Source organism: Microtus pennsylvanicus, chromosome 2 (assembly GCF_037038515.1).
Source record: "Microtus pennsylvanicus isolate mMicPen1 chromosome 2, mMicPen1.hap1, whole genome shotgun sequence".
NCBI classification, from domain to species: Eukaryota; Metazoa; Chordata; class Mammalia; order Rodentia; family Cricetidae; genus Microtus; species Microtus pennsylvanicus.
In genome coordinates, this window is record NC_134580.1 from 119900601 (window position 1) to 119914467 (window position 13867).

General features: G+C 42.9%; 1 protein-coding gene across 2 annotated transcripts in view; it reads right to left on the reverse strand.

Annotated features, from left to right (window-relative positions):
• Positions 1–13867, reverse strand: part of Kif16b (kinesin family member 16B) — a 258436-nt gene that overhangs the window by 18485 nt on the left and 226084 nt on the right. For both annotated transcript variants that reach the window (XM_075962336.1, XM_075962337.1), the window contains one exon: positions 10284–10367. In XM_075962336.1, coding sequence (XP_075818451.1) covers positions 10284–10367 — 84 coding nt within the window. The remainder of the gene's footprint in view (positions 1–10283; positions 10368–13867) is intronic.

The window sequence follows — 13867 nt, forward strand, 5'->3', positions numbered from 1 at the left end:
AGAGCCCTACAAGGCTATCCCCTAAGCTTCTAGAAAGAGGGGGGGGCGGAATCTGCCATACATAAAGAACAACACTCCAAATGGTATGAACTTGTTAGTAGCAGAAATGAAGGTAGAAAATGATGGAGTCATTCCTTGGAAATTTGCAAAACAACTTCCTAATGACCATTCCAAATCCAGGGAGTGTCTCAGTAGATGGAGACACATGCAAACACGTGGCAAGCAATTTGCCTTTTGTACATTCTTTCTGTTTGTTTGGTTTGGTTTGATTTTTTTGAGACTGTCCTGCACTCGCTCTATAGACAATGTTGGCCTCAAACTCACTTTCTGAAGAAGCTATGGAGGGTTTGTTCCATCATAAAGACAGACATGAAGTACAGGAAGCAGGAAAACCAATCAAGAATGAACAGGAGATGGAGAGGGGAGACTGGCAGACAGACCTCTCCTGGGAAGCTACACTCACAGGAAACACTAAGGGTGTGAGATTCACATAGCTGACATTTGAAGTCAGTTGGTGAAGATTACACATTTACTAAGCAAACTGCTGAGTGAAGTTCCTTGTAGGCCTGACATGTCACACAGGGAAAAGGAAGAGGACAGTGGATGCAGAGCACAAGGTTTCATTTGACATTTCTTTTCTGGTGCTACTACTTTGTCTTATAGCATCAGAATTTCTTTTAATGTTTTGTTTGCTGTGTTGTTGTGTGCGCATGTATGATTATAGGCACATGTGCACTACACGTGGATGCCAGAGAGCAGCTTTTCAGTTCTGTCCCTCTACTTTGCATCTAGTGTTAGGAACTCAGGTCATCAGGCTTGGCTGCTGGTGCCTTTACCAGATGAGCCATCTTGCTGGACCAGTGCTGTGCTCTCTGATGCAGACTTTCTGATTCACAGCAAGTTCACTCACTTTTCAAAAAAATAAGCAAGCACTTTAAAGAATTGAAGTCCCTGCCAGCCTGTGGGCTGGCTCAGTGAATACAGGTACTCAACATCAAGCCTGTCAGCTGGAGTTTGAGTGCCTGAATCCATTAGCTGTCTTCTGACCACCACATGTGCACTGTGGCACATGCATGCGAACACACACACACACACATGCACAGTAATAAAAATGCCAAGCTTCGCTGAAACTCCAGGAAATAATAACTTGGGTAGAGGTGGCCATATGCCAAGAGTAAGCACCTCATCAAAATGGTTTGAAAAGCACTGAGAGGATAAAGGGAAGTCCCTGAACTCCACATTGCCACTGTTACAGTCAGTACCAGCCAGGCCAGCCGTGGCATCTCCAGCCAAATAGTCATAATGGTGGCCAGTGCCAAGGACTTTGGGATCTGGATTCTTTGTTTCTAGAGACTTATTTTATTACATTCTATGTGTTTCATCAGTCACTAGCCTTAGCAGCTGGGGACAGGGGCATTTCTAGCCTGGCAAGCCTGGATTTGGGCAAGGCATGAGTGGGTTTCTATTATACCCTTAGCTCATAAAATACAAGCCCCTGAGTCTAAGAAGAATGCTATATCTCACTGCCCAAGGGTCACTCGGATACTTGCTTTTGAATGTACATAGGGACAGAAAATTGTGAGTTTGATCTTAAATTGTAAAGACCTCATGCAAAGATAGAACAGAATCCAAGGGAAGGAAGAACTGATAAATACCTAGAGTTGGGCTTTTGAGACCTAGGCCCAGGCTGTACTGGCCCCCAAGAATAACATACATTTTGCAGATGTTAAAAACAAAAACATCAGAGCTAAGAGCTGGTGTAGGAGGTTATTCTGTTTGTGTGTTGCTTTTAGTGGCTGAATAAAGAAAACTGCCTTGGCCTTTTGATAGGGTAGTACTTACATAAGCGGGAAGACAGAACTGCATGCTGGGAGGAGGAAGGCAGACAGGGAGAGCCACCATGGAGTTGCCAGAGTCAGACGTAAGCCACGACCTCGTGGCGTAACACAGATTGGTAGAAATGGGTTGAATCAAGATGTAAGAGTTAGCCAATAAGAGGCTAGAACTAATGGGCCAGGCAGTAATTTAATTAATACAATTTCCGTGTGGTTATTTTGGGGGAGTTAGGCTAGCTGGGCAGCAGGACGCAGCCCGCTCACTCCTCCTTACAACAAAGAGCTGATATCCTCATGGCTAGTTGAGTGGTTTATACTGTGAGGTGAAGGGTGGAGAACAATTTCTCACACTCAAGCAGGGTGTCCAAGCCCTCCACTTGTCACCCTCACCCGGGACAGAATGCCACTTGGCACAGGAGAGAGGATGGCTGGGCACCACCATATCAGGCTTCTCTGTGAGGGCTCTCCTTGGAAGTGTTTGTTTTAAGTTTGCTTTACTCTGACTACTCATGGAAACCAAAGTGGGGTTTTTTTTCCCTCTATTGAACAACAGTGAAGGTCAAAGAGTTTCAACTCAAACTGATGGTGTTTTTATTACAGAAAGGGATTTCTTGACATGGGTTTGCCCCAAGATCATGGCAAGTACACCCCTTTGTCTCCCTGAACCAGTATCTGATTGCCTCTAAGCCCTGTTCAGAGTCCTCTCACATGCCAACAGCCACTTAACCCTATTCAATATTCTTTGCTGCAGATAGTGGTGCTAATGGCCTAATAACAGAAAATAGCCCTGCTAACACCAGTGAGCAGATAACCAGAAGAAAAAACACAAAACCCTGATGAGGGGGAAATGGCTCCTTGTAGGAGGTATCTCTTTAGTCTGGCTATGTTTTATAATAGTTCTATCATTAGACATTGTGTAAGATCAGCAAAAAATAGATGAAAAGAATGTTAAATTAAGCGTAGATTCTTAAGAGCTTTCTGATAGCTAAATGTCTGAGGAAACAGAAAATCTGAGCTTCTTTTCCCTTCTTGAAATTTGTTCTGAAATTGAGAGAACTCAGACTATATAATATATAAACGGAGCATCTGTTTTTCTGTTTCAACATCAGTGTTTGAGATGAAAATAAACTGAAGTAGGAGACACTATTGGCAGAAAAAACTAGGCATGTAGTGTAGGGATCATAGTTTAGAACGGAACTTAGGGCAGTGGGATGTATTAAAACTGAAAGCCATTACTAGAATGTATGTTCAGCAGAAAAGGTGTTTGGAAAATAATTCTTCATTCAGTTTACTGCTCCAATTAGAAAGGCCTATACCGCTGGGCAGTGGTGGCGCACACCTTTAATTCCAGCAATCAGGAGGCAGAGGCATGCAGATCTCTGTGAGCTTAAGGCCAGTCTGGTCTACAAGAGCTAGTTCCAGGAGAGCTAAGGCTGTTACTCAGAGAAATCCTGTCTTGACACCCCCCTTCCCCACCAAAAGACCTATACCTATAGTTCCTGGGCATCCTGTATAGTGAGAGAAAAATTTAAGATCCCCTGGATCTGGCCTGCTGTTCACAGCCAAGCCTTAATGATCTCCTGCAGAATGTAGGCAAGTTCAGAGAATTCTAATATCAGATAAGGCTACCTGTGACTATATAAGGACAAGAAAAACAGTAAACAAAATGCAGAGAATATTCTGTAATTACGTCTGAACACAGACAAAATAAATGTTCCCTTACCGAGACAATGCGACTGCTACCTTTTAAATTCAATCAAACTTGAAATCACACTGCTTTGGATTTCTAGGAAATAATTATAAGTATACCTAATCACAGGCCAGACTTTAATAACTAGTCCAGAGCAAATGCTCATGCATATTCTCTTAAATAATACAAATCCTAAGGTGATTTCATACCACTTTTTTTCTGAGGTACCCTCATGGTTCCCCATGGTATATATATTCCCTTGCTGGTTAGAGTCAATAAGTCTTGAAACCTTGTTTAAAAAGTGGATATATTCCTGGGGGGTCTGACTGGAAACCACAGAGTCTTGGATATTTTCTCTACATGAACAGGCTCAGTGTACTCATCAGGTCATCAGGTGACTCCACAGTGGGCAGGCTGTAGTCAATGGCATGGGAGATGTGGAAAGAGAACCAACAAACTATAAAAGAAGGCATGTGGCTGTGAGCAATGGTGCTGTTTCTACAATGATTCTGCCCAGAGGTCATTCTTACAATGGTTCCATCATGACCTAAAACTTCAGTCACTTCTCAGACTGTAAATTAGTAGACTAAAGAAGGGCTTTATCACACCAAGATAGTTCTAGTGCCTCTAAGTTATCATCATAAGCAAGAATAGCCATATAATTTCAATGCCCACCACTGCCACTATCATCACTGTTGTCTCATCTCATCATCATCATCACCACCACCCTCATCATCATCATTGTCATCACCACCACCATCATCATCATCTCCACACCGTCTCACCACCACCACCATCACTACCACCATCATCGTCATCACCATCACCACCATCATCATCACTACCACCATCACCCTCATCATCGTCATCATTGTCATTATCATCACCACCACCATCATCATCATCTCCACACCGTCTCACCACCACCACCATCACTACCACCATCATCGTCATCACCATCACCACCATCATCATCACTACCACCATCACCCTCATCATCGTCATCATTGTCATTACCATCACCACCACCATCATCATCGATATAATTTCCACACTGTCTCACCATCACCACCCTCATCATCATTGTCATCATGACCACCAGCATGATCACCACCACCATCAACCTCATCATTGTCATTATTGTCATCACCATCACTACCACCACCCTCATCATCATTATCCCCACCACTGAAGTGCACCACCAAAATATTCACAACTATTACACTAATAAGCACGTTTGGGTGTTCTGCACATGCTCTCCTTTTCTCTGCAGTGTAACTGCAGGAAGATCGTACTGACATCACTTTGCAAACAAGGGAACCGAAGTAGTGATTAGCCACCACAAGGAGCAGATGCAGGACAGAGGAGGACTGGATGCTGCACTTCAGGCCCATGCTCTTAGCTGCTCCTGGCCTACCTTGTTAGTGCGTTAACTAAGACGTTGCAAATGTCTGCCCCTGTATTTCAAAGAAAGTATTCTGGAAATTTCTCAGGTTCTTACTTCTAAAGGTGGTTCTATTGCTCTTAAAGGCCTTATAGTTTTAGAGAATTTTGGATATTTTCTTTTATCACAGTTACTCCCTGAAGTGATAGACTATTAGGATGATTAGCAGAAATGTTTTCAAGTAGGAAATAATGCTCTCTGAAATTAGTAACCTAAAATGTACCTCTCATCGATTAACAAAAATAAAACAAAAAATCCGATTAATTAATTTAGAAGATAATTTGAAAAGGAAATTCAGCAGAGGTGAGAACATGTGAAGGATCAGGGAAGACAGAGAATTTAATCAGCTGTGACTGTGCTGTCTACATGGATCTCAAGAGTCTACCGTGAGGAAAGTGGGGACAGGAACATGAAGGTGGTAATGGGGTGGTAGGAGGGGCTTCACTGGTAGGAACAGAGAGGTGGTAAGGGGTGATAGGAGGGGGTTCAGTGGTAGGAACAGCGAGGTGGTAAGGGGTGATAGGAGGGGGTTCAGTGGTAGGAACAGCGAGGTGGTAATGGGGTGGTAGGAGGGGCTTCACTGGTAGGAACAGAGAGGTGGTAAGGGGTGATAGGAGGGGGTTCAGTGGTAGGAACAGCGAGGTGGTAAGGGGTGATAGGAGGGGGTTCAGTGGTAGGAACAGCGAGGTGGTAAGGGAGTAGTAGGAGGGGGTTCCTATGGGGATAGGACAGGGAGATGATAAGGGGAGTGAGGGAAGGAGCAGCTAAAATAAAGTGAATGAAAATGCAAAACAATTAAAAATAAGTCTACATAGGAATAATGTGCTATTCCACACCTTTAAAAATTAATAAAACTGTAAGCAATTAAGATTTGGAAACCTTATTTGCCACAGAGCAAGTCAGCAATCTCAATACATACCTTCCCTTCAACAAAAGTGTATGTGAGATCATAACCAAAGGCCAACTTATTGCCATAGTCATTGACTTAGTTTCTTTTCTATTGCTGAGATAAAAACCCCTGACAAAAGAAACCCAGGGAAGAACAGGTTTATTATGGCTCACATTCCATGGCAAAGAAGTCAAGATGGCAGGGTTTGAAGCAGGTGGTCACATCACATTCACAATAAGGAAGCAGAGAAGATCAGATGCATGCTGCTGGTTTCCTCCATTCAGACAATGCAGGATGCCAACTGGCGAAGGGTGTGACCCACAGTGGGCAGGTCTTTCTACCTCAAATAATGTAATTAAAGGCACGCTTAAAGGGTCTCTCAGGAGGTTCTAGATTTGTCATACAGCAGGAATGATAATGAACTTCTTCAGCTTTAGAACACTATGGCACAGAGGAGTGTCATCCTAATTTTGATGAATGGAATGACATTTCAGAGAAAAAAATGGCAGCAGTGCTTGGTTAACTTTGTAATAAGCCTGAACTTATAGGAAAAACAAAGAGTGGAGAGATCAAGGAAAGGGCTTGCTCTGGAAGCCATGTTAAGAGTAAGCTGAGGTCGCCACTTCCTCACTAGCTGTGGGAACTTCACCATCCCAGGACACAGTTCCTCGTCTGTGAATAAGGAAAGAACTCCCTCCCTAAGCTCCCCGTGAGAATTAAATGGCTTAAAACAATTGTTTTCCACATGTGTTTAGCACTCAGTAGATACCACGTGTGAGAAAGCAGGCATCTGTGGAGGTCAGCAGTCAATCGCCTATCAGTCCTCAGTGCAACAATGGCAGTTTGTTGTGGTTCAGCCTGCTAGACACATGGCTAGCTTCAAAACCATGATCCGTTCTACATCCTCCCTCCAGACATTCCTCTGCCTGCCTGCCTGCCTTCCTTTCTTTCTTTCTTCCTTCCTTCCTTCCTTCCTTCCTTCCTTCCTTCCTTCCTTCCTTCCTTCCTTCCTTCCTTCCTTCCTTCCTCCCTCCCTCCCTCCCTCTCTCCCTCTCTCCTTCCTTCCTGCCTTCATCAGTTGGACACAGGGAACTCTTTCCTCTTTACCTACACTGCCTTCTCTGTCCCCTTAGCTCCCTGCTGTTTGCAGGGTTGGAGAAGGAATGTCCAGAGCCTGGGCAGCACGCACACATCTGCACACCTGCAGCACAGTGAGCAGAAGTCTACCTTTACATGCACCAAGCTGGTTCCACCTGGGTCAGGAAAGAAGCAATAGGATGATTCACCCAAGGCACAAATACTTTAAGATTCTGTTTCTTCGTGAACCAAAGGGCCAGGAAGCATGTGATTGTGATATGGGACTCATCTGCAGAACAGAGTATGTGAAACGGGATCTAATTATGAACAAGCAATGGCCACGAAGCCGTTTGGGTGGAGTCCTTACAAATTTATCAGTGAGGGAGCTAAAGGGAGGTTATATTCCTTCCACTCATCTCATTCCTCCCCTGTGTTTTATGACACAGAATGTCATATGCTACAAGCCTGGGCTCCCACCAGCACCACACTGAAGCACACGACTAACCTTTTTTCCAAGGCAAGACATTCACTCCAGAAACATCTCTTCCCATCGCACAACTTTTCACCCCTACCCAGCAATTAGGAAATAATCATTTTAACAGATTAATTTTTATAACTTGGAAAAGTGCTACACACAAAAAAACTCGTCAACAACCAGTGTTTTATACAGCTCTATCACGGCGATTGTTTTTATAAAATTGCATTTCTGTATTTTAACAATTTTCATTCCTTTAAAGCAAACATCAGAGGTATTAGCTAGTACACATCTCACTGGAATTCATTTTTCTTTATGTGTTTATGTATTTATGACATCTCCAGATAATTTTTGAAAGAGAAACTTAAGCATATGTTCTTAGAGGGAAGAAATCTGTCATTAATCTTTGTGTGCTACATAGCATTTAGCATTGGCTCCAGCATGGGAGAGAAATTAAACAAATGTTTGTTGAGTTAAATCGTAAGCAGTTAACAGATAGTAACTGTTAGTTTTCACATAAAAATATACTAACTCACATAGTGGCTTCTCATGCTAGAAGATCAAAAAAAAGTCTCAATAGCCACAGGAAATTAATGCAAGAATCCCAGATTAATTTTCCATTAAACTGAAGGTGAATTATACTTGCTTCTTGAGAAGATAACTCTATAAGATTTAACACTCAGTGTTAGGTGAAACACATTTATCTTCAAGCACAAGTGCCTATTTCCGCAAGGTAAGAAACACATCCTGTAAAAGCACCAGAACTGAGCAGTCACAGGCAACCACAGGGATAATTGCACACATATAGTGCTGTGGTTGGGGTGAGTGTCCCAAAGGCTTATGTGTTAAAGATTTGGTCTATAGTTTGATGTTCCTGATAGGTAGAGGAATCTGTGAGAAGCACAGCCTAGTGGGAGAAAGTTGGGTCACTGAGGACATAATACTGAACAGGATGTTGGAATCTTGACCACTTCCTGTCCTGTCTCTTTCTCTGCTTCCTGGCCACTGTGGGTCAAGCAGCTTTCTCTCCCTTGCGTTCCCATCATGATGCTCTGCCATGCCAAGCCCCAAAGGGAGTCAAGTGACCATAACCATGGACTGAAATTGAGAACCAAAATGATCTATCTTTTTAGGCTGCCACAGGGTGAGACAGGCATATAAAACTCAACAGTGGACGATTTCATAGGGGCTTAGTGATGACACAGGTCTACTATTGTCCAACCAGAAGTCTATGGGCTGCATGCAGCTGCATGCGGCTGACAATAGCCACAAATACCCAAAATTGCAAGCTTCCTCAAAACTTTGAAGTTTTTTTTCCCTTTAGTTTTCTGTTTGTAACTCAGTTGCTACCTCATGCTAGAATGTCAAAAGGTTGTGCACCCCTGAATAGGAGGCACTGATGGAAGAATGTGGGCTCTAACTGAAACACCATGCATGAAAGGCTATTCTGCATTTGGAATGGAAAGCCAAAGGCTCTTTTTTTTCCCTATTGAAATTTGTGATCAGCAATCAGCAGTCTGCTGTGGCTGAGTTGGTCTCATGGGAATGTAATTGGAACTCTGGAAAGCTAGGGATGACAACAGCCAACAACAGGGAACAATCAATTTTTAAAACAGGTTGGTGGCTTGCTATTCTCTACATTTTCATTAAAGATGAGGCTACATAGTCAAGGCAGGTGAAGTGCAGAGAAATAAAACCATCACTACTTTAAGTGTTAAGAGTTCTGTTTGTTTTCAAAACTTAGAAGCACTCCCACGGTACTGTGAAGCTCTGAGAGAGCTTGATCAGACAGACTTGCCAAAATAAGCTTGTACCTGAAGGCCGATTCTTCCACTCAACTTGAGAACCATCCATCATAGGAAAGGTTTTAGAGCCAATCACAGACCTTCTAGAGCCCAGTCTTCTTGGCCTCAGGACCTCTTCAGCTCTGTAGTGTCAATGTGACTGCAGAGTCCGGAAGCCCGGCTCTTCACTGAAACTTGCTCTCTCTTAGACAGGTCTGAAAACACTAGGACACCTCTTATTGCTTCAGTTTTTCCAAGTCTCCCCTTTGCTGTCCCAGAACCCTTCTAGATAGAATAGCTTCTAGACAGTTCCTTGCACTAAGTGAAGCCCATAGGCAGCCATGTTCAACTTGGCAGTCCAGTGGAGTAAGATCAAAGTTTTTAACCTAAGTTTTACATTGCATTTTACACTTTAAAAAGGCCTGTTCTGATAGAATTTCATTTCCAATAAGACTTATAACTATTCCTGACAAAGACAAGAGAAAGAGGGCTTGGAGGGCTCCCCTGAATTTCTGATTCTAACCGAAGAAGCAACTGTCTACTTCTCAAACCACAAACTAGTGACAGCAGTCGGCTACGGGTACTGGCAGCAAGGCAGTCACAAAAACAGGTTGTGTTAAACTGGGTTCTACGTGGAGCTAGCTTGGCAGATTAAGTTAAAATAAATCCAAAGATGCTGAACTGGGACTAAAATAGGTCTGAATCTTCTCCCTCTCAAGGTTCTTGAAAAAGCAACAATGACGACATACTGTAAGTTCGGTTAATTAATTCCAAGTTTTCTTCAGGGAGCTCTGTGCTCTCATCCTGTATCACAGGCCATCTGGCTATGGGGAATATGTAGTGCTCACTCACATCCTGCTTCCTAACCCTCAGAGCAGGGGTGTCTTCTTCCAAATCAGAAAAACACTAGCCATGCCAGAGGGGCTAAGGACCTGGTATAAAATCAAGTGCTACCATCACCCTGCTGCTTGCTGTTGCCACCTCCTGTGTTAATGAAGCAGCTCTTCACAGTCTCCAATAAAGACAAAGATTCCAATCAATCAGATGATGGGCGTTCTACACAGAGAGGCGAAAGGCTTGTTCCCTTACCTCTAAGTGCGTCCGCCGCTCAGCAACCACTCGCTCGTCTTTGTTTCCGAACAGCTTCTTTGGGGGGAATTCAAGAGTGGCAAGCTGAAATACAGATTTAAAGAGCTACATTAAGTCATTCGATTATCTTTTGTCTATTATTAATTAAACTTTTTTCTAGTGTCCCTATTATGAAGGTTAAGGTGGTAGGTTCTGGCTCCAGTTGCCAGCAGCACTGAAGAGGTCAGGTAACGGTGGATCAGATTTCTCAGTGTCAAATGAGGAAACAGGAGAGTGAATTTGTACAGACTTTAAAGATCAGATTCTGCACCATACAGTATCTTCTGTAAAATAAACAAACAAGACCTATGATGAGACCAGAACCAGTGCCTGTACATCAGGCAAGAGCTACCTCACCAAGATCCTGTCCACCACTGAGTTACTGTTACTTCTGTGGTTACACTCTGCAGCCCAAGCTGGCTTAGAATTAAATATATATAGCCTAGGCTGGTCCTGAGCACAGGTGATTCTCCTGACTTATATCCTGTGTGTGGGAATTATCATCAGGGGCCATTCACCATTTTTTATCTTATCTTGATGCATGATCTTGCTAATTAACCTAAGCATTGAACTTGTACAGTTGTCCAGGCAATTATTAGTTTTCTATGGAAATGAGAATTTGAAAACTCCACCTACAAACTCCCTGGTCATTTTGTAAAAATATTTCTAAATATATTCTAAAAATATTACTAAGGTCCTCTAAAAAAAAATCTACATTGCTTTCTTTTAGGCTAGTGCAGGTGAAGATTACCTGGGGAAAAAAAGGGCTTCTCATTAAATCCATTACCACATTTCCTAAAAAAATAAAGATTTGGAAGTAGTTCTCTAGTTCTGTCTTAAAAGCCCACAGTCCTCTTCCTTAATGCTCTTCCTCTTGAAGGCACACAGATTATAATAAGAAGGTAGGTTTTATTACATGCCTGGGCTAGAAAGGACTGCATAGTCTGGTGATACCCTGACTACCCAGGCTTGCATCTGCAGAATGGATGCTGAGCTGCAATAATTGATGTTGTGGGTAAAATTCACTGTTTTGTTATTACTTACCTTTACTGGACAAATTGAAGTTAATGAAGTATTATTAAGAAAAATAAATAAATATTTCTTTTACACAGTAGGGCACAATAGGCCACAAAACTCCAATTTATACCTATGCAAATCACTAAGGTGATTTAAATTTATATTGCCACAGCTGAAGCTAAAAAACATTAGAAACTAGCTTCTGTATATTTAGGACTTTAAAAACACAATAAAACATGCTAGAAATACCAAAAACTAACGTATAAGAGAAAAACTTGACTAATGCTCAAACTCTGGGCACCCGGCACCTAGCAGCTGAGTCAAGAAATGAACATGGCTGCCCCAGGAAGTGTTCTCCTTCCAGTTCCTTCTCCCCACTCTAGTGGGCTAACAGTAGCCCCACTGACTTCTAATAGCAAATTTTGGTTCTGTCTGAATCTTGTGCAACTAGACAAGGCTCTGCCACTGAGCTGTATCCTTGGTCCTGTTTTCACCTTGAAAATTTTGTGACAGGAACTCATTAAGTTTTGGAGCCTAGTCTTGAACTTGTAATCTTCCTGCTTCATCCCTCTGAACAGATGGAACTATACGTCTATAACACTAGGCAGGATTTCTTTCCGTTTATGAAAGAATGCAGATGGCACCATAGAGGTTGTGTTTCTCAGGAAATTCAGGATCAACCTACCCCAGGATCCAGCAATACCACTCTTGGGAATATACCCAAGAGATGCCCTATCATACTACAAAAGCATTTGTTCAACTATGTTCATAGCATCATTATTTGTAATAGCCAGAACCTGGAAACAACCTAGATGCCCCTCAATGGAAGAATGGATAAAGAAAGTGTGGAATATATATGCATTAGAGTACTATTCAGTGGTAAAAAAACAATGACATCTTGAATTTTGCATGCAAATGGATGTAAATAGAAAACACTATCCTGAGTGAGGTAACCCAGACCCAAAAAGATGAATATGGTATGTACTTACTCATAAGTGGATTCTAGCCATAAATAAAGGACATTGATCCTATAATTCGTGATCCTAGAGAAGCTAAATAAGGTGAACCCAAAGAAAAACATATAGTCATCCTCCTGGATATTGGAAGTAGACAAGATCGCCAGGCTAAAATTGGGAGCTTGGGGATGGGGGTGGGGTGGGGGTAAGGGGAGATGGGGAGAGAGAAGTGAGAAGGGGAGGATGGGGAGAGCTTGGGGAAATGGGAGGGTTGGGATGGAGGAAGGGTGGACATGGGAGCAAGGAAGTATATATCTTAATTAAGGGAGCCATCTTAGGGTTGGCAAGAGACTTGACTCTAGAGGGGTTCCCAGGTGTCCAAGGAGATGTCCCCAGCTTGTTCCTTGGGCAGCTGAGGAGAGGGCGCCTGAACTGGCCCTATCCTATAGCCACACTGATGAATATTCTGCATATCACCATAGAACCTTCATCTGGTGATGGATAGAGATAGAGACCCATATTGGAGCACTGAACTGAGCTCCCAAGGTCCAAATGAGGAGCAGAAGGAGGGAGAACATGAGCAAGGAAATCAGGATCATGAGGGGTGTGCCCACCCACTGAGACGGTGGGCTGATCAAATGGGAGCTCACCAAGGCCAGCTGGACTGGGACTGATGGAGCATGTGATCAAACCAGACTCTCTGAACATGGCGAACAATGAGGGCAGACTGAGAAGCCAAGGACAATGGCACTGGGTTTTGATTCTACTGCATGTACTGGCTTTGTGGGAGCCTAGTCTGTTTGGGTACTCACCTTCCTAGACCTGGATGAAGTGGGGAGGATCTTGGACTTCCCACAGGGCAGGGAACCCTGACTGCTCTTTGGACTGGAGAGGGAGGGGGAGGAAAAAGGGAGGGAGGAGGGAAGGAGGTGGAAATTTTTAATAAAAAAAATGCAGATAGCACCATAGAGGTTGTGTTTCTGGTTTTTGATTCTACATTTGCTGAGCACCATGCCTGGAGGATCCATCCATAGCTGATGTAGTGACAGTCTGCACATCCCCACTATTGTACAGTATTTTGTTAATGTGAATATTTTACAACTTGTTTGCTTATTTTTTTTCCCTGTGGCAGTCACTGAGCTCTTTCTTACTTCTCAGTTTGGATATTTTGGGAACTAAGCTGGTGTGAATATTTTATTCTAGGTCCATTGATGGACAAATTCTTGCACTGTTTTGTTGGTCATACTGTTGGGAGTGGAAATGCTGGATCACGTGATATGCTGTGTGTTCCGCTTTATTAAAAAAAACAACAATACTGGACAGGCCTGTGCAAATGGTTCCAGTAACTGATCCTCTTGCTGAAGCTCAGTTGTGTCAGGTCTCCACCAACACCTGGACCTGTGGGCATTTCATCCCAGCAATTCTGGTAGGTAAGTAGTCATTTCTGCTGGGCATCATGCTTGCATTTCTTTGATAGCTAATAATATTGAACATCTTCTCACTGACCCTCTTGCCATTCAACTATTTTATATCTTAAAAAATTTAAATTTAAATATAAATACATAATTTCCC